The sequence below is a fragment of the Sciurus vulgaris genome, assembly GCF_902686455.1.
Source record: "Sciurus vulgaris genome assembly, chromosome: 15".
NCBI classification, from domain to species: Eukaryota; Metazoa; Chordata; class Mammalia; order Rodentia; family Sciuridae; genus Sciurus; species Sciurus vulgaris.
The window spans coordinates 71,326,569-71,346,916 of record NC_136476.1 but is presented as its reverse complement, the minus strand read 5'-3'; the positions used below and the strand labels follow the sequence as shown (position 1 = coordinate 71,346,916).

The following is a 20,348-nucleotide window of genomic DNA, read 5'->3' as shown; positions in this document are numbered from 1 at the left end:
AAAGGTCTACCACGAGGTTTAGATAAGATCATGGATGTTGAGTGTTGAACAGATTTTCCTTACCCACACTAACAACACTGTTCTTATGATGTTTGGTGACTTAATGTAAATTTTATATTTAATTGAATACCAGGTTCAAGATTGGAAAGTTAAAAAGGGCATTCAGCTGTATTCCTGCACCCAGTGGCTCTATCCAAAAGCAACCATTATTGCCACTTTCTTGTCCATTCAGAAATACATAAATAGGAAAAATAGTTGACATAAATTCAATCTTTCACCCTTTTTGAGGAGCACAGTGTTTAACACATGAGTGTTTTCCCGCTTTGCCCCCAGTGTTTCTTACCTATTAGTAGATCTCAGAGATAAGCCCATCCATGTTATTTATTTAGCCACCTCCTACTGATGGACACTTACGTTATTACTTTTGTGGCTCCTTCTGTCAGTCCCTGCACTTACAGAGGCTTCTCTTCCCCTCTGTGGTGGGAGCCACTTCCTTACAAGAGTCTTGGTCCCCCTTAGAGAGAAACTTCTTTCTCCTCCAGAAAGTTAAGTGCCAACATACACCATCTTGAGTACCCCCAGTGTCAGCAGAGAACAGGGAAGAACTCCCAGCAACCGACTACGAGGACTTGGCTCTTGTTCTGGAAGCTCTGTGGTCTACCAGGGGTGCTCGAGGGAGGTCCCAAAAATGTTTATTTAACTGGTCCCCATCCCTGTCCACAGACACACAGTCAGGTGACCCTCCTCCGGCCCCTAGGCCAATGGGGTATCAATATCCCTTCTCTGGACCCCAGAATGTGCCCCCACACCCACGCTGCTCTGCCTTGCCCAGCCAGCAGCCTCTCAGCTCCTCAGCTTGGATGCAGTTCAGCTGGACTTGAAGTCACACACCACAGAGGAACCATGACATCATGCCTGGGGCTGGGTCAGCAGGTCTGCAACACCTGCTTGGCAATTCGCCCTTCCATATGACGCAGGCTCTTAGCCCAGCGCCTCTGCCTCTGAGTCACACCCTCCCCCAGCAGCTTAAAGATGATCACCTCTAACTTCAGAGAGCTAACTCTGTGCCAGGTGCAGCCAGACACATCACTGAATCTGCAGGACACACATAGACCAAGGGAGTGCCACATTCCACCCCTTATCACAGATGTGAAACCTGAGACCCAGGGTCTAAGGCATTTATAGGCAGTAAGGCCAGAGTGGAACTCAACACCAGGTTAGTCCAACTCCAGAATCCTTGCTCTTAAACCATACCTTCTCCACAGTTGCCCCCTAACTTAGCACAGGGCCTAATATATATTAAGTGTTCAACAAAAGTATGTTATGAGCCAGGCACAGTGATGCATGTTCATAATCCCAGTGACTCAGGAGGCTGACAGGAAGATTGCAAGTTCAAGACCAGCCTCAGCAACTTAACAAGACTCTAAGCAATTTAGCAAGACCCTTTATCAAAATAAAAAATAAAAAGGGCTGGGAATGTAGTTCAGTGGTAAATCACCTCTAAATTCAATGTGCAGTACCCCAAAAAATGTTAAAAGGGGAATAAGCGTTTAAGTGATTGTCATTTGCCCCATAACAGAAGACACTTGCCATAGATTTGGGAGGCAATTTTTTATTTGACAGATAGAAATCTTTTCAACCTCCTGGGGAGTTTTTAGCAATTCCAGATATTTCCCTAATGGAAGTTAAAAAAATGGTTGAATCCCCTTGGAAAGAAGGACAAGAAGTATCAGCTGAGTCTCCCCGATTTCTTGATAGATGTGCTTCAGCTTCCCTGTGTACAGCCCCCCTAATGGGGCTATAGACTTTGGGGCCCTACTCATGACAAAAGGAGACATGCTAGAATAATAGTCCTCAGGGTCTAGGATGTTCTGTGGTCCAAAAATAGTATGCCATTGGCCTAGGAATCCCACCATTATTGGGCCATCCTTTCAGGTTCTACATAGTATCTTGCTACAGCTATGTAGCCCATCTCCCAGCAATTTGTGATAGATGAGACCACTAATTCTTACAGTGTATAAGACAGGCAGATAGGAGTGCCATCTTGCAGATGAAAAAAACGGAGTCTAGAAAAGAAAGCTTTGGTTACAAGACCCAAGTTCTAAAATATGTTTTCATCCAGAGCGGTCAGAGTGAACTTGGCTGGCAGAAGCAGGTCCTCTGGATCTGATGTAGTATGCCTCACCAGGGTTTTCTCTCAGCTGGACCCATCTAGACCTTTTCTGGGGGATACTTTAAAATCCAGGATGGCTCATGGCAGGAAGGGTCACATGAGAAGGAACATAGAGGGTACTGAGTTGTTATTGCATGCCAGGTGCCGTGCAGGGGTTTTACATCCATTATCTCTGCTAACCCTCAGAACATTCCTGTGGGTGAGTATCACTTTCCCCACTGGACGCATGAGGCAACTGAAGCTCCCAGAAGTGAAAGGACTTGCCCCAGGTCGCCCAGCCTCCCAGTGGTATTTGGATTATCAAGATCTTGCAGGCTCCTGAGGCCTTGTGGTTTCCAGAACTTTACACGGATAGAGCAAAAGCCCGGCAACCACAGAGTTGGTTCCCAGGTCACAGAAGAGAACAGTGGGAGGAGATAGATGTCTTGGATGACAGAAGAAGACAGAAATGGGCAGGAAAAAAAACTGTCCTGGATATCTAGGGGTTGCAGGACTTAATGATCAGACGTGGCTTGAAGAAGGGACAGATGAGGAAGTGAGCTCCCCAGAGCCTGGAAATGGCTTCCTGGATTCTCTGGCTAAGCATGGGCAGTTCACATGGGCATAACCCCAAGCCAAAGAACAAAACAGCGAAAGGAAGCTGGGTGTGTGGGGGAGACAAGTCGGGAACAGAAGCTCCCCTGGGCCTGGGATTCCTCACAGGCAGACCCAGTGCCCACTGGGTGTTTGCTTTGGTGATGGCCCAAGGTTGTTCCCCAGGCTCTGGACTCCTCCCAGTTCTACAAGTGGGTTTGTCAAGGTCAGTTCCCATGTGACCATTGTTTCCGAGATCCCGGGTTGTGCTTGGCTTGGCCACAGAGTTCTGGGATCCAGAAAAGTCCCTCACAAGAATGTTGGTAGAAAAATGGAACTCACTGTGGTCCTCTGTGTAAGAGCGGCAGCCACCACACCATCCTCTCAGGGTTTCTAGATGAGGGTTCAGCCTCATCAATTGCAAAGTACTGTACACTTGTCCAGTCTTGGCATTATTTAGTAAAAGGAACTAGAAAGCAAAGATTTGGAAAAAAAATGCTAAAAATTAAAAATAAAAGGGGAACATACAATCTTTTAAGTCATTCTCCCCACTTCTTTGGGAAGACAAGGAGGTGGTAAGTGTCCCTATGAATGAAAACTGCACCACAGTCCTGGGTCCCATACCTGGAATGAAAAGACAACTGTTCCTATGGAATCACAGCTTGATCACAGGTCACATGCCCTCCATTCTAAAGACATGGCTCAGATGTAAACATAAGCTCTAGACGCTAAGTTTTCCTAGATCCAGAATCCAGAATAAAACACTAAGGGCAAGCTAATTAACTGTTTCTGGGTTTCTCCTGTGTTTTCTCCTTGATAGCCATGGGTTCTCCAAAGGAACTGATATTCTCAGACATCACTGAAAACTCAGCCACTGTCAGCTGGACGGCACCCACTGCCCAGGTGGAGAGCTTCCGGATTACCTACGTACCCATGACAGGAGGTAGGGGACACAGAGAGGGGAAGGGCAGGAGAAGCCTGGGGGCTGGGGTGGAATAGCGAGAGACCCTGAAAGTTACCCTCCCCGCAAACATCACCACCAAAGAAAACGACTTTATTTTTGAGACCATCTTTTGTGAAGGTCTACAAAACCCTTGGCGGGGGAAGTCGTTTTATGAAGATCCTTTCCAGCCTTGAAATTCTAAAGTCCTCCAAGAAATTCATTCTCAGTATTGTTTGAACACAATGACAAAAGACTCTATGAACACTAGCCCTTTTCTCTGTGAGCAATTCATCTGAAAAGCTGGTCTTGGATATGTGTGAGATTTTGTCCTGGGGTATCAAAATCTGTCTGTCTCAGTATAGGACAGGGAGTTGTGGATTGGCTGAGTTGCAGTTCTAGCTCAGAACATGCACTTTAATAAAGACTTCAGTGAAGTCTGTCTAAGGACTTCCTGGCAGGTTGTGAGCTCTCTGGTACTGGAGGTGTGCAGAGGGGATAGTCAGTAACAGGAGTGCCCCACACAGCATCTCCATGGGGAGTTTGACCAGCCCTGAAATTCTAAAATAGATAAATTTTGGACTTGGTAATAAATACAAGAGCACAGGTTTGACTGTGACCGTCATCACAGTCTACTAATAAGGAAGTCTCCATAATGCTACTTAAACCCAAGAGAATGGGTTAAGTAATTCAAATGTACATTACAGAGTGAGCTTCCCACGTGCCTTGTGGGAAAAAAATAATAAAGAAAATGAAATTTATGCAACATGCCAGCCCTCCACTAAGCGGAAATTTGCCATTTTTAGTACATTGTGACTTCATGGTTTTTCTCTCTCCCGGCTTGGTTTTTGGCATCTGCACCAATGGAAAAAGCAGGATGCAAAAAGTAAGGCCTTTTCCCTTGTGCCAGAGGGTGGGAGGAAAGGAAGAAGTGAAGAAAATGGTATCAAACAAAGGCATGATTCCACTTCCCGGTGGGACACACCCATTCTTGGGCACAGTGAATACAGTCACTGAGACTCGCCCCCCGGGTCTTGCTTCCCCTGTGGCCAGGTGCACCCTCCATGGTAACTGTGGATGGAACCCAGACTGAGACCAGGCTGGTGAAGCTCATTCCTGGGGTGGAGTACCTGGTCAGCGTCATCTCCATGAAGGGCTTTGAGGAAAGCGAACCTGTCTCTGGGTCACTCACCACAGGTATGCTGGGCTTGGAGTTTGTCTTCCAGGGCTCACTTGTCTCTGCTACTTTCTCTCTGACCTTTAGCACTTTGGCTCAGGACACAGCAGCTGTGGAAGTTCTATTTATGAAACCCAAGTGGAAAGTGAACTGGATTTAGAGTGTCAATATCTCATCTGTGGCCCATCTCTGGCCTCACATGAGCTGGGTAACCTTGGTGGCATCCTTGACCTTCTCAGACCCCGTTTCCTCAACTACTATAGAAGAAGGCACCCAACTTTGGGAGTCATAGTGACCTGGCTTGAAGTCCCAGTTCTATCATTTGCTAGCTACATGAGTTAGTTTCTCTAGGGTCTGGTGTCTTCTCGCTAGTGCTGCTTCCTCAATATAGGATGGAGCATTGTAGCTTGGCAAAGTTCTAGTTCAAGACATGGACTTTAATAAAGACCACAGTGAAGTCTGTCCTAGGTATGTAAGGACCTGTAGGTGTGATTGCAATGTTACTTGTCACCTCCCTTCTTACCCTGCCTATTGCCATGGTGAGAGTCCTCTGAGCAGGTGCCTCATGCAAAAATGAACTGGTGACAGCCAGCAGGTAGCTACCCTCTGTTTGACAGCTCTAGCATTCTGGGAACTGTTGCTAAACCCTTTATATTTAAGGCCCACAGCTATTTCCATCCCCACTTTACAGAGGAGATAACTGAGATGTGGGGATGTTAGCAAGCCACAGAATGAGTCAATGTTGGAACCAAATTTGAACCTGGGTCATTCTGACTGCCTTCTGACTGTATTATAAAATAAAGGCTCATTTTCCTATGAAAACCTGATTTGCAGCATGCTGTAAAAGGGAGAAATAATGAATTGCATTGAAGGAGAATGAAGTGGAAAATCTCTTCAGACAGCCATGTGCCTAAACAATTTATCCTTTGAGATATGAGCAATTATCCCATCCAATCCACTAAGGGGTCCAAAGAATGAGCCTCATAGGAAATTTTAAAAATATCCTAATTGCCTAAAAGAGTTGATGATATGCAATTAAATCATCCCATCTGAATCCAGAGTCCTGTCTACCCTGCCACACAGGCCTTTATTTCCCAAAGAAATCCTGCTTTCATGGGTCGTCCACCCTAATAGACCACAAAAGCTGGGTGTGGTTCCTCCGGAGGCCCTGTGGTCATCACCAGTCAGAGGAGACTGTGTACATGCACCGTGACACAGGAAGGAACCAGGAGTGGACAATGCAGGCTCCCAAATAACTCTGCCACATCCAGTCATCTCATCCCTTGAGGCTCAGGTGCCTCCTCTGTGACATGGGTGGATGGTTGCTGCCCCCGAACCCCCTGGGCTGTCCTGGGGGCAATGGAGTAGTAAGTGCAAGAGTGAGAGGGAAACAGGAAGGGACGTTGGTAGGGAGAGCGGTCAGTTAGAATGGGCCCCTTGAACATACTTTCTCTGGACAAGTCATTTGAAAATCATACCTAAGACTCCAAATAAGTTTAATGGACAGATTAATAACAATCGCGGTTGCTGAGGCTTCCTGTAGCCCATTTTCCAGGCATTGTCTAGTTAACCATCTAGCAGCCACCCTTGGATGACCAAAGAAAGTGAGGTCTGGAGAAGGCAAATGACCTTCCCAGGGCACAGAGGCACCAGGCAAGAAGCCACAACAGAACCTGGAACCAGCAACCACCAAGGTCTGGTTCAGGGTTACCTAGACGCCCTCTCACCAGAGATGCCACCCCAAGCCCCGGCAGGCCTCAGACAGTCTCCACCATGTAACCTGCTCTAAGTTCCCTCCCTGGGAAAAGGGGTGTGAACTCTGACCCTTGTCACCCATTCAACTCTCTTCATTTACCTTTCCACCTTTTGATATGTGAAAATCAAAGTAACACTGAGGAAAAGCCAGCCAGAATTATTATTGTTATTATTATTGTTTTTTTTGTGTGTGTGGTACTGGGGATCGAACCCAGGGCCTTGTGCTTGCAAGGCAAGCACTCTACCAGCTGAGCTATCTCCCCAGCCCCAGCCAGAATTATTATCCCCGCTTTATAGGTGAGGAAACAGAGACCCAGGGTAACAGAGCCAACAGGGGAGGCGTCTCCGCTCACAGCCAGGTCAGCCTGGTGCTAGCTGAGGACTCTGCATCTGTCACTGTGACTAAAGCCAGGAGTCCTTAGGCAGTGTACACGGCAGAGAAGCTGGGGTCTGGTGTCCTTCCCAGCGTGACCGGCACCTGTCCCCCACCTTTCTTTGCAGCTCTGGATGGTCCATCCGGCCTGGTGACAGCCAACATCACTGACTCGGAAGCCTTGGCCATGTGGCAGCCAGCCATTGCCGCTGTGGACAGTTATGTCATCTCCTACACGGGGGAGAGAGGTAAGTGCTTGTCCAAGGCCCTCCTCACTCTGAGAGTTCTGTCTCACTGCAGACTTCCCATCCTGACTCTCCATGCCACATCAGGTGCACAATGACAAAAATGCATGGTAGGTTGGAAAGGCCAAGCAATGTCCCTGTGGTTCTTGGTTGCAAACTTCAGAGAATCTGGCAGATCCATTCCTAGCCCTGCCTGTTTACCTGCCCCTTCCTCCTCTGCTGTTAGTCTCTGCCTCTCAGTGTGAGACACCCCCTGTCCGAAGCTGCTCTCATCCGCTGCAAAGCAAGAGCCCACAATTTAAAACATTAAGCAGACTCTATCAAGTGATACTCCGAGGTCACAGGAAGTGCCAAATTTTATTTAAAAATCTGAAATTATTTTTCCTTGTTTTTGCAACCACCTGTGCTAATTTACCCAGTTGGCAGATTAAACACTTGCTTAAGGCACCAGTGAACCGTGGCCACCAAAAAGTCAAATACAATTGAGAGAGAGGAGGAAGAGAGTTCCAGTGAACCCATCCACAACCTTGTAATGATCTATTCTAGAAAGAATTTTGTTGTTTCAATTTCCAAGTCATTGTGACTTTCCTATTGTGGGGTTCATTCTTGTTCTGCTTTCAGTGACGGTATGAGGCGGCACCGTAACCTGTGCCTGGGGCTATTGAAAGTTTTCCCCCGGGCCCTGGCACCACCTGAGAGACTTCTTTGTGAAGACAGAGCATAGATGGGGCAAGAGGGGGAAATGAGGGTCAATTCCTTTTACTCTTTACTTCTTGTTCCTTGTGAGCAAACTCCCCCAAGATCAAGAAGATGGTGATGCCTCACCTAAAATAAATAAGAGGACAGTTCACAGGAATCACAGAAACTGTGGATCTGAGAGTAACAGAGGTCCTTGGCCAGAGGGGAAAGAGACTAGGATGATGAGTCTTGAGACAAGGCCACCATCTTGTCCCACTTTGCCAGGGACTTTCTCTGTGTTAGCCTGAAATTTTCACACCTGGGAGACCCCTGAGTCCTTGAGAAACCAGGATGGCTGGTCACCTGTGATTAGGCAGAACACATGGTTTGTTTCCCACTATTGAGCATGAACGAGTCAATGGGCCTGAGAGGCAGTAACCGATCATGGCTGTCTATGATAAGTGTGATCCCTCAACCTTAAGGATTTTGTGATCCTCGATTTAAAAATATTTGGTAACTTATAATAGGATATGTGAATAAATGAAAAAGAGAACAAGCGAAGACATACTAACTTTGGATAGTCCTCCAGCTTGGGGACATTGCTGTCAAGGGTCCTGTGGCTCATCCCTGTGTCTCGGCCACAAAGCTGTCCCCCAGTTCTCCTTCCTTCCTAGAAGAGAGAGAAAAGGGAGTGAGGCATTTCAGGAATGGAACCTGCTTTTCTGCAGGGTCACGGCAAGTTTCTCTGTTAGAAGGAGGTGGGGGTGCTGTTTGCCAAGTTCAAGGACGGCCCAGACAGCAAAAGATAACTGCCTCGGTCTTTGTATTTCCTGTTCAGTGCCAGAAATTACACGCACGGTGTCCGGGAACACCGTAGAATACGCGCTGACTGACCTGGAGCCTGCCACAGAGTACACCCTGAGAATCTTTGCGGAGAAAGGGCCCCAGAAGAGCTCCCCCATCACTGCCAAGTTCACCACAGGTATAAACACACTGAGAGTTGGAAAGTCCCCTCTCTGAGCTGCCCCACCATAGCCCAGCCCGAGTCTTGAGTGGCAGCCCCTGGCCAGCTCTTCCTTCTTAAGTCAGGCTCTTGCAATGTGATGACCTCAGCCTCCGTTAAAGCCACCAGTGCCCACTCAGTCAAGACCCGAAGAAACACACCATTTCCTTTTGAACTGAAGTGACCTGGTTCTCTCCGCAGATGAGGAAAAGATTTTTAGAGGAAGGCTTTCAAAATGGAAAAACAGTCCCCACTGGCCCTAAACCCAGCCTTTAATGAGCCATGTTCCAGGCAGGGAAATATTTTGAAAGAGAAAGATTTTTCAGGCAAGTTTTCTGAGATGTGCATTGGGTTTTTATGCATTGAAATCTTTTACAAACTTCAGCAGTTGGGAAAAAAGAGGAAACATTCCCTCTGTCAGGGTGGATACTGATATCAGCACTCATTTTTCCTCCTACTTGCAAACAAGGAGGTCTGTAATGGTCTCCACAGTGGTGACCTCTCCCAAAGTCCAACCAGCTCCAACAAGGACCATGCTGGCCTCATGGAAACCCTCCCCTTAAGATGAGATGAACAGTTAGAGAATTGTCTTTGGAGACCACATGGGTCAACCTCCTCATCTATAGACACCAGTCAGTGGCAGGGGAGGGACTTGAACCCAGTCCTTTTAATGCTCTCTGTCCTACACTGGCTAACTTATCCATTGTTTTCTCCAGACATTGATTCTCCAAGAGACTTGACTGCCACTGAGGTACAGTCAGAAACTGCCCTCCTCACCTGGAGACCTCCCCGAGCATCGGTCACTGGTTACCTCCTGGTCTATGAATCCGTGGATGGCACAGTCAAGGTATCTTCCAGTATAGAGGCAACTCCCTGCTGCTGGTTGAAACATGTGCATGATCCTCTAGTATCATGGGGAAAAAATGCCTGACTCTGCAACAGGAGAGCTCAGAAAAGGAAAAAAATGAGTAGGGACTGGTTGCTGTGTCAGTCCTTCTGACCATACTCTAAGGTCCTCTCGTCTGACCCAGCCCACAGTTCTTATGGCCAGCCACGATCAAGAGCCACTTTTTACAGGATTTGAGGGCATTTTAGGAGCTGAGCTTTTGGCTCTTTAATGTTTTATTGAGACCAAGAGCTTCTTCTGCATCTTTGCCACGCATATCATCTCCCAGGTAGCATCATTACATGATATATTGCAGCCCGTTTCTCTAAGTCCTAATGGTACCAACTCTTAATGCACCCATTGGGCATTATTGTATTCACACCCATTGCTGATACTATTCAGATGCTCTCTCTGTGACCTTTTTCTTTCACTTTTTAGTTGGCAATAATTTTAGACCTTTAGACAAATGAAGGAGGTTTTCCAAACTTTACCTTCCAAACTTGTCATGGAATTTTTCTTTTTGGTGATCTTTACTTCTATTTCTGAGACCTTGCCTTATTCTCTGCACATCCACTGGGTTCCAGCATTCTTGTTTGGGTTCCATGCATCATCTTTTCCTCAGCTCTAAAATATATGTCATTGGTATTTTGTTTTACAACAGGCGTGGCATTTCTTCCAAGCTTTTTTCCTCTGTTTTTCTTGCTGTTTGGTTCTGTTTCGTTTCCTCTGGGTCTCCCTCTTCCATATTGGAGACTTCTGCCCACTGTCTGTTCATCTTGTTGGTTCGTTTATACTGGAGTCAAGAATAAAAGGCTGCATAGGATTTACACCAGCAGGGCTTTTTACCACCTGTGGGGCTCATATAGCAAGACTGGGCAAGTACCCAGCAATTTTCCTGGGGGACCCTGGAAAGCCTGGGCTCTCACAGTGTGCAAAACTGCCCTTCAGTTTGCATTTCCAGTGAAGCACTTCAACCTTCTCAGCAGCTGAGCCTGGTGGATTTGAATCCAGAGCCTCCCTCTGGCTCAGCCTCTCCCAGAGTGAACCCCAACTTGGTTGGGGAGATCTGGGGAATCTAAGCATTTTTTACTTAAAGCTTTTAAACAAACAAATCATTGCCTTTAAGTGCATCTTTGCTTTGTACACATTCGTCATGAATGGCATGTGTGGCCAATGGCTGGTGGCTCTGCCCACTCTGACTCGTTAGCTCCCAGTTGTCCCTATTCTGCCCTGACCAGGATCCCTCCATCACCTACTTCTCATCTGCCAAGATTCTGTGGATGTGACATGTCAATTGTGCTCTCCCTTCGCTTCTCCCTTGTCTAAGTGGATTTATACCTTGTATTTCTTTCTTCCTTTTTTTTTATACCTTGTATTTCTTTACTCACTAGAACTAGTGAGCATCAGAAGTAGTAGAGGTAAGCAGGTGTAGCCAATCTGTCATGTTTAGACAGAAGAAGTCCTCATTCCTAGCCCTTCCTGGAGTTGGTATATAAGGAACTAATTCATTGCATGAACAGAAGCAGGCCCTTTATCTTCTCTGGTATCACTATTCACATCTATAAAATGGGTGCAGTGCACTCACAGATCTCTAAGGTCCCCTCCCTGTCAGGCGTTCTAGGACTGTTTGCCTGAAACATGAGTCTCATTTCAAACCACCCTAGCTGCCTGTAAGACAAATTCACACAGAAGCCTAGAGAGCTGGCAGGTAATTTTATCCCCAAGTACTGCCGTGAGCCCAGCTTTACACCTGACAGTTGATCCCTCCCCAGGGACGAGACCTGAGGGTGACACAAAGGTCCCTGGGTCACTGGTATTAAGTGAGCTGTCACTCTGGTTTACCTTCCTGCATGCCCAACCCTAGCTTCACACGTCTGACTCAGGAAAATTAACCCAGAGTCCTGCGTAGAGAGCTGCTAGACCAGGATGCAAGATCATCCTCTGCCACCTACACCTGGAAACTCAATTTCCCCTTTGGAAGAAATCCGGGTAGCAAGTCTTTCCAGTTCCCAGGATGCAAAAGAACCTTCCAGGGGCTTCCAAACGGACCCATTACTACCTAAACCCAGCCAACGACATACAGAGGTTGTGGAGAGCAGTGTCATGCTCCGTTTACTAGGATGTTTACCAGGAATTTCAATCTCAGGCACCAAAGTCGTCAGCTAAAAAGGAATGGAAGCTAGGGAGAGGACTTGGAAATACAATAGCTCTCTGCAAACTAAAGACATCACCTCCACCAGACAGAATAGAGTGGACCCTACCTGTCTCTCCTGGAAACTATATTCTAGAAGAGACATGCTGGTCAGCTCCAATCTTCACGTGCCCCACCATTATTATCATCTCCTGACCCATGAGGTCCCCAGCCTGACAGCACATCAGAACCTCCTGGGGAGCTTCCTAACTATGTCCCTAGCCAGGTCCCTCTCTCTCTCTCTCTCTCTCTCTCTCTCTCTCTCTCCTCTCATGATTCAGTCAGCCTGGGATGGAACCCAGGCACCATGTTGTCTTAAAGCTTCTCAGAAGGCTGTGATAAAGAGCCACAATGAGTGACCACTGACCTAAATGGTCTCAAGAACTCCTGTCCCTTGTGTAATTCATTCAGCCACAAACCATCTTAAACTTCCTAAAACACAATTTGGATTCTTGTAATTCAGTCATTCAAAAACTCTCCAACCTCTGCATTCCTTAAACTACAAATTCTATAGCTTGACATTTAGGGTCCTTTGTAGTCTAATCTTTGCCCACCTTTTCCATTGCTCCCCCAGGAAACCAATTACAGCTGCTCCTCCTGTCATTGGAACTTGTTCTACCAGTCCTGGCCCCAGGGCCTTTTCTTATGTGGCATTCTCCCTATCTCTGAGATTCTAGCTGTGCACATGGATCCTGGCACAGAGTGAGGCACTCAGTGGGTTCTTGTTGAATGAATAAATGGATACATAAGAATGAATGAATTCATCAGTTACACCCTGAAAATATCTGTAATCAAACCCCTGTGTATTTTTCTTCGGCCCTTAGGAAGTCATTGTGGGACCCAAAACCACTTCCTACAGCCTGGCAGACCTGAGCCCGTCCACCCACTATACAGCCCGGATCCAGGCATTGAATGGGCCACTGAGGAGCAAGCTCATCCAGACCATCTTCACCACAAGTAAGGGGACCGGGGAGCAACCAGGAGATGTAAAATTAACCCTCCACTTCCTTCGCATTTTTCAAACAAAGTTCTGAAAAGTGTCAATCCCCTACCTCTACTTAGAAATATGTGGATGCCAGAGGTCATGGGCATCCTGGTGAAAGGCCAGGAGGGCTAGCAGTGAGCACACCTGGATTCTTTCACAGCTTTATCACAACTCTGCACTCTGTTGAGTTTGAACAAGACCTCTGTGAGGTGCATTCAAGATCACGAAAGGTCTTCCAGGCCAGCTAGCTCAGTGGGCCAGGATTATCGTGCCCAGCTTCCTGATGGGGAAGTGCAGGCTCCCAGTTCTAGGCTAGCCTGGGCATCTTCTGCAGACGGCAGATGAATGGCTGGTTCTGCTGGTGAATAAGACATGGCTTCATGAGGAAGGGAAGAGCTGACCTCCGGAGCAGCCTCCTGCCCCTCACTTTCCCCCCGAGTCATTCTGCAAATCTCTGCTGAGAAAGATGCTGCCTCTTTGCCAGATCTTAGGCCAGGTGCCAGGAACATATGAGGGTACCTTGAGGTTGCTATCAGACCAAGGATGTGGAGTAAATGACAAAATGCCACATGCTGCACCTCAGGTGAATGTAGAACACAGTGAGGAGGTAGTTGGTCAGAAAAATGAATCACTGTGACCATAAGTACAGTCCCAGGAGTGTCCATTCCTATCCAGTTTGTGTGTGTGTCATATCATTACACTTGAGAATTTCTAGGAATTCTTGTTTCACCTAAGATTCCCAGGCTCTGAATCATTAAATGGCTTTTCCAGCATCATATAGCAAGCGAGGGGCAGGTTCAGGACTAGGGCCCTCATCTCAGAATCCTCTGAAGAGGCAGAGATGCATCCACACTGTGCATTAGGAGAGGTCCAAGATCCAAAGCTTTGATCAGATTACTAAGCTTCCTGCATCCTAATAGACAGGGGGCCACAGGTGCTGGAAAGCCAGCCTTCCTGGACAGCACCTGGGTGTTCACCAGCTCCTGGATGCCCCAGGTAGGCTGAGTTAACCACGTGTGTCCCTCGTAGCAGCTCTGCACCCCACTCCCGTATCATTGACCGTTTCCATCAGTGTGAAGGACTGAGGTGGCCCTTCACATCCGTAACCTCTAGCCTTCCAGCAACTGCTGGAAGATGGACTTTATCCCCATCCTGAGTAGGAGGGAATGGAGACTCAGAGTGGTTTTATTGCTTTCTCCTCAGCCTGCTCTGAGAGTCTCTCTTTCTACCTTATCCTGCAGTTGGACTCCTGTACCCATTCCCCAGGGACTGCTCCCAAGCAATGCTGAATGGAGACACGACCTCTGGCCTCTACACCATTTACCTCAATGGCGACAAGGCCCAGGCACTGGAAGTCTTCTGCGACATGACCTCTGATGGGGGCGGATGGATCGTGAGTACCACAGTGGTTCCAGGGCTCTGGAACACGGTGGGGGGCACAACAGGTGAAGAGGGTGCCACATCCTCCTCCCTGGGCACTCTCACACCCAGGCACATGAGGTTTGGCAAGATGGTGCCTGTCACATGGAGGTACTCCAGCATTATCTCTTTAAACAGATGGAACAAAGCTGAGCATAAAAAAAAAAATAATAGGGAAAAAGATTTTCTTATAATGTATCTCATCTGATCCCTCTAAGACAACTCTGTAATGTGTAAGTGACAGTGATCATCAAACACATTAGTTACATTATTTAGTGCCAGCCAAGCACTTGCAATCTACCAGGCACTAGACTGAGCCTGACAGGAATTATTTCAGCCCCATTACCATCTGAGCTGGGTTGTATTTTTTTTTAATTAATAAACTTTATTTTTAGAGGAGTTTTAGTTTCCCAGCAAAATACATCAGAGAGTTTTCCTATAACGCCTGCTCCCACCCAACATCCCACACCAGAGCGGTGTATCTGTGGGAGCAGGTGAAGTTCCGTTGACACATCACCGTCAACCGAAGCAGGGCTGTATTTCCAGTCCCTCTTTCTCGGGTGAGAACATAAGGCTCAGAGAAGGGCCGTGACCTACCTGCCCAAAGCCACATGGTAAATTAGTGATAGCCAGAACATGGAATGGGTGCTGCCCTTTCTGCAGCCTGGTGTCCCTCCCTCCCAGAGAGAGGCCCTCTCTTCTGGAGGCAGATCCATTGCTTATGTTTGCAGGTGTTCCTGAGACGCAAAAATGGACGTGAGGACTTCTATCGAAACTGGAAGGCCTATGCTGCAGGATTCGGGGACCGCAGAGAAGAATTCTGGCTTGGTAATGAAGTTCTGCATGCTTGCATTCAGAATGCCCGTTTCTGCCCTCCTTGTCTTTTGTCCTAACCCACAGTGACCTGTGGGGGATAGACTAGGAGGAAAGGGGCTCTGACAGTAGTAGCTCTGATAATGGACTCAGAATATTAAATTCCCAGTGGGCGAGACTATTCAAATGCTCTGGGTCTCTAAAAATAAAACTCAGATGAAGGGAAAGTCAACAGCCAGGCCTTATGAATTAACTTAGGTCAAAACCAGTCACCGAACCATTCAGAATTGTCCTCATTGTCATTGACTGCTTCCCTCCTGGACTCCTGTCACTGAGATGGGCCCCTCATAACCATAATCTCACCCTCAGAACACCCATGCCAAGTGCTAAATCCCATCTTGCATGTGGAAACAGATCCTTGGAGAGCTTGAAGGACTTGCTCATAATAATCTAGCAAACCTGCAATGTGAAGTCTCCCAGGCCAGCCCCACAACTCCCTCCATCCCTCCATCCCTCCATCCCTCCATCCATCCAGCCAGCCAGCCATGCCACTCACACTGGCCACCAACCTGCCTGCACAGAGCATCATGCTCTTCACCCTTGCCTGGGCCTACAGATGTTCATCCTGGACCAACCCATTGCCTTACATTTGCAAGGAGCTTTAGACTTTTAAGAGCACTGTCGCTGTCTTATTACCTTTCATCTTCACAATATGCTAGGTGCTTGCAAGGGCAAAGATGTCAACCTGATTTTACCTGAGTCTTACAAACATGTTTTACCTGGCATCATACCAGTAAGGAGCAGAGCCATTTTCAGATCCAAGTGTGTGTGACATGCTCCTCTTTCAAGTGCACCCTGCTGCTGCTCCCACAGGACAGAACGGAAATGAGGGCCTCCGTCACTTGGGCTGCTTCATAACCCTTGCCTGTCATCCGCAGGGCTGGATAACCTGAGCAAAATCACAGCCCAAGGGCAGTACGAGCTGCGTGTGGACCTGCAAGACCATGGGGAGACAGCCTTCGCTGTCTATGACAAGTTCAGCGTGGGAGACGCCAAGACTCGCTACAGGCTGAAGGTGGAGGGGTACAGCGGAACAGCAGGTACAGGCCATCGTGCTTAGAGCCTACAAACTTGCAGAAACCTTTGTGGTGCTTCTGGCTAACTCCTCCACTCACTCTTCCCTCCTCCCTTCCTTCATTAATGCGTGCATTTATTGAATTAGCAAATACTAGATGCCAGTGCAGAACTGTGGCTGGAAAGGGTTAGATCAATGAAATTAGAGTAAGTTGTTCCTTGGGCAATCGGAACTGGTTTATAACTATTCAAAAATGTTTCTAATCTATCTTTAGATGTTAGTTATTGGTTGTTTTTTGTGTGTGTGTGTTTTTTTTAAATGGTCCCTCAAAGGCCTTATTCTTCATCTGATCCAGCACCTTCCTACTCTGGGCCTCGGAGTCCCCAGGGATCATGCCAGTCCAATGCTGAACCGGGAGGTCTGGGCGGGGCTGGGATTCTGCATTTCTCACAAGTTCTCTGGGGAAGCCGACGTTGCTGGTGCTGCTGGTCTGTGAGCTACATTTTGAGTAGCAAGCAATCCACCCCATCACCTAACTGCTTACATCTCTTCTAAGACGCCCCGGTCACATGCCATCCAGCCTCAGCCTGCATGCCCCCCACAAATGGCCCTTTAGTTCCTTGTCTTGTTCACAACTCTAGTTCTGGTTTTGAAGACTTTTTTGACTTAAATTGGATTTTGTGCATTTTTCTGCTTCCACATTAGAGGACAACTAAAAAAGGAAACATCATGTACTGAGATTCCCTGGTAGCATCCTCTTGGGTAGACATTCAATCTGTGTTACCCCCATTTAATCCTCATGGAAACCTTTCCAGAAGATACTATAAAGATGGGGAAACGGGCTCAGAAGAGCCCAGTGATTTGCCCCAGGTGAGATTTTTTATGGAAGGTGAACATTAGTAGCTGCAGGGAACCATGGCACTTGGTTTTCTTGGTGACAAGAAAGGATCCGGGTGAGAGTAGGGACCAGCCGGTGCAAGCTGCGCCCACTTTGGGTGGCTTTCTTTTCTGTTTATGAAAACAGAAGAGACAGATGCAATGGCACATTTCCAACCCTTCTGAGCCCCGAAAGAAAACATCCGGAGAGGGAGAGATCTCCAGACAAAGCGTTGCCAACAGCCAAGCTTCAGTCTAAGGAGACACAAAGCTCTTTTGATATGGCAGTTTGGTGGCAATGAGGAGAGATGGCCAGGGGTGAAAATTGTTTTAGTTCTTGTCTGCCTTTTTATTCTCTGACAATAACTAGCTCTCTGGTTGAGGTGGCTTCAGGCAAGAAGGATATTGTTATAGGACAAGAGCATCCACCAAACAGCAGGAGTGGCCTTTGTCCGTCTTCTCTCTGCATTTCCAGGGGGCGAATGCAGCATTTTCCTTTTCTCTCCTGAGTGATCCCAGTAAGATTGTACCCCCATGTGCTCTGGTGGCACAAGGCCACCCCCAGAGAGCAGCTGTTTGGCCAGTATCTCCCTGCCGTTGTCACTCTGGGAGAGTATCATCAGCTTAAAAGACACCTGAGTCCATTTGACAACTTGCTCCAAAATTTCAGCCTAGAACACCTGGGCATCTTGAGAAAGAATTTTTTATTTTTTTGCACAAATTGGTCAGGGTTGAGAGTGAGGGGACAAAAAAGCATATGGCATTGAAACGCTTTCATAATTCAACATGAATGATAGTGACTCCCAGTTCAGTTCTGACTAAAATTCTATGAAAATGGGCTCCTGGTCTATTAAACATTTTTTTAAATAACTACATGATTAACACACAGGCTTTGTGATGACATCTCATATCCAAAGGGCTGAATTATAATTATGGCCATAAATACTTGTATGTGGGGGAAACACGTCATTATTAAGTATGTTAGGATTACTCAACGTACTCTCTGAGCTATCTTATGTAGAGAGCATACAGAAAAATCATAAAAATAACAACCATCCTAAATAACTATTGGCACACCACTGTACCTGCCTGGGGTGCTCAGTCATACCCACTGTCACGATAGTGCTGTGAGGTACATAGAACCAGTGGACTGGTTCCATTTCATACATGAGAAAGCTGAGGGTCAGCAAAAGGCTTGATCTGTGCAAGGTCACAGCTAGCAGTGGAAGGTGGGACTTGAGACTGGACTCCCCAAAGCCACCTCAGCCTTCTTTCTACCACATTGTGCCTCTTCAGTCAGAAGTGAGTCCCAGGGGCATTCGCACCTTCACAAGGGCCGAGGTTCAAGGCCAACCCACCCCAGACCTTTCGATTGCCACCTCTCAGTCTGCCCTTAACAGCAGAAGGGGAACTCCAGCTGGCATTTCTCAGGCGTCTGTTTTTTCTTCCATTCAGGTGACTCCATGGCTTACCACAACGGCAGATCCTTCTCCACCTTCGACAAGGACACAGACTCGGCCATCACCAACTGTGCCCTGTCCTATAAAGGGGCTTTCTGGTACAAGAACTGTCACCGTGTCAACCTGATGGGAAGATATGGGGATGATAACCACAGTCAGGTGAGTGGACTGCAGAGCTGGCAGGGCCTGGGAGGGGCACAGGTGGGGGAGGGAAGCACGGGTCAGGCCCTCCATCCTGGCTGGGACCAGGAGGCTGCAGCCTCAGAGACACAACGACATGCTTTATGCCTGTCCCCAACACAGTGAGAGATCTCGATGACATGGCCAGCTAGCTCAAATAGAAACTGCACGTTAGCCCCTGAAGATCTCAAGCAGAACCACTGGTCATACAGGTTTCAGACTCAGAAAGCTCTCCTCTGGCACAACCTCTGTGTCAACCCCAAAAGTAAAGCAGATGAAAGTGGAGACCATTTAGGTGAAGCAGGGTGATGCAGGTCCTGTGGGACCCAGCCCAGAGGCACCTTGGGGTGAAGTCACAGCCCTCAGGTCCCTTCACTTTATGAAGGAACCGAGGCCCCAAGAAAGGTGTCTTTGCCACGGTCGCGGAGCGATCCCAGTCTCCCACTTCCAGCCCCGAGCTTTTCCCCAACACCACACGCAGCTCTAGCACGACTTCTGCAATCACAGAAACAGCGCTTCGAGGTCCCCTGTAGAAACAGGCAAGCAACCAAATTCAGGCATCTACCTTACTCGGGTCCCTGCCTGCCCCAAAGTGCACCTGAAAAGTGACTAACACCAGGCGACACCCAGGCCTCATCAAGACAGCCCTGCCCTGACCCCTTCTCAGAGGCTGGCCCTGCCCCAGAGAGGAGGGATGGCCGCTCTCGTCTCACAGGACACACCACCCCGATCCCTGGACCACCACAATTCCCACCAGGTCCACTGGGGCCCCAGGGGCTTTGTAAAAAGGCAGTGGTTCAAATTACACGCTGCGACCCCGGGGATCCAAGTCCTATGATCCCAAGTGGGGTGGGGTGCGACACCTAGCTTTTTGCTTATTTGCACTTTAGTTGTTGATTTGAGATTTGTTTTAAGTGGCCTCTGGGATTGGTTCCTGACATGCAGCAGGTATCGAGAGCTACTCTTCTCCATTATTGAGATTTTGGTGCACGTCTCTGTGCCTGGGTCAACTGCTCACAACTGATACCCGTGACCTTATGTGTAGGTCTTTCTATGATGTAATTTCTGGCACTTTCCAAAGCACTCACTTTCCACCTTATCACATTCCTCTAAGCATTCTTCTCTCACCTTTATCACCACGGCCCCTAATTTCCAGGGTGATACAAAGTCCTGAAAACAAAAGACAAAAAATGCTGCATGTCAAAAAAAGGAAACCTCTTCTGTCATCCCAAGGTTAAAAGAGGTGACAGGAGAACATGACGGAGTCACAGAGAGCTGAGCCCCGCTCTGGCTGCCGTGGGGCCCTGTGAGCTTTCTTCCCCTCTCTGGCTTCGGTCTCCACCACAACCCAAGGAGGACCTGGCCTCCAGCCCTGAACTTCTAACAGAGGATTGAATGAGGGTGGAGGAGGGCAGCATGTGGCCCAGGCTGTCAGGCTGCGATCCCCTGTCATAACTGAGCAATGATGTGCACATTTGCCTGCAAAATGAACCAACTGTTCTTAACTCCACTCCCTCTCAGGCTCAGAGCTCACCCCATCTTAGTG

General features: G+C 47.8%; 1 protein-coding gene and 1 long non-coding RNA gene across 6 annotated transcripts in view; one reads left to right on the top strand and one right to left on the bottom strand.

Annotated features, from left to right (window-relative positions):
* The window catches only part of LOC306645022, a 68,255-nt gene that overhangs the window by 23,310 nt on the left and 24,597 nt on the right, over positions 1 to 20,348 (bottom strand). The window contains exon 2 of the long non-coding RNA XR_013759509.1: positions 8,487 to 8,584. This is a non-coding gene — a long non-coding RNA (uncharacterized lncRNA). The remainder of the gene's footprint in view (positions 1 to 8,486; positions 8,585 to 20,348) is intronic.
* The window catches only part of TNC (tenascin C), an 84,822-nt gene that overhangs the window by 62,963 nt on the left and 1,511 nt on the right, over positions 1 to 20,348 (top strand). For all 5 annotated transcript variants that reach the window (XM_079112269.1, XM_079112270.1, XM_079112271.1 and 2 more), the window contains 10 exons: positions 3,567 to 3,689; positions 4,740 to 4,883; positions 7,120 to 7,239; positions 8,753 to 8,896; positions 9,634 to 9,764; positions 12,819 to 12,951; positions 14,221 to 14,372; positions 15,130 to 15,226; positions 16,150 to 16,311; positions 18,618 to 18,781. In XM_079112269.1, coding sequence (XP_078968395.1) covers positions 3,567 to 3,689; positions 4,740 to 4,883; positions 7,120 to 7,239; positions 8,753 to 8,896; positions 9,634 to 9,764; positions 12,819 to 12,951; positions 14,221 to 14,372; positions 15,130 to 15,226; positions 16,150 to 16,311; positions 18,618 to 18,781 — 1,370 coding nt within the window. The remainder of the gene's footprint in view (positions 1 to 3,566; positions 3,690 to 4,739; positions 4,884 to 7,119; positions 7,240 to 8,752; positions 8,897 to 9,633; positions 9,765 to 12,818; positions 12,952 to 14,220; positions 14,373 to 15,129; positions 15,227 to 16,149; positions 16,312 to 18,617; positions 18,782 to 20,348) is intronic.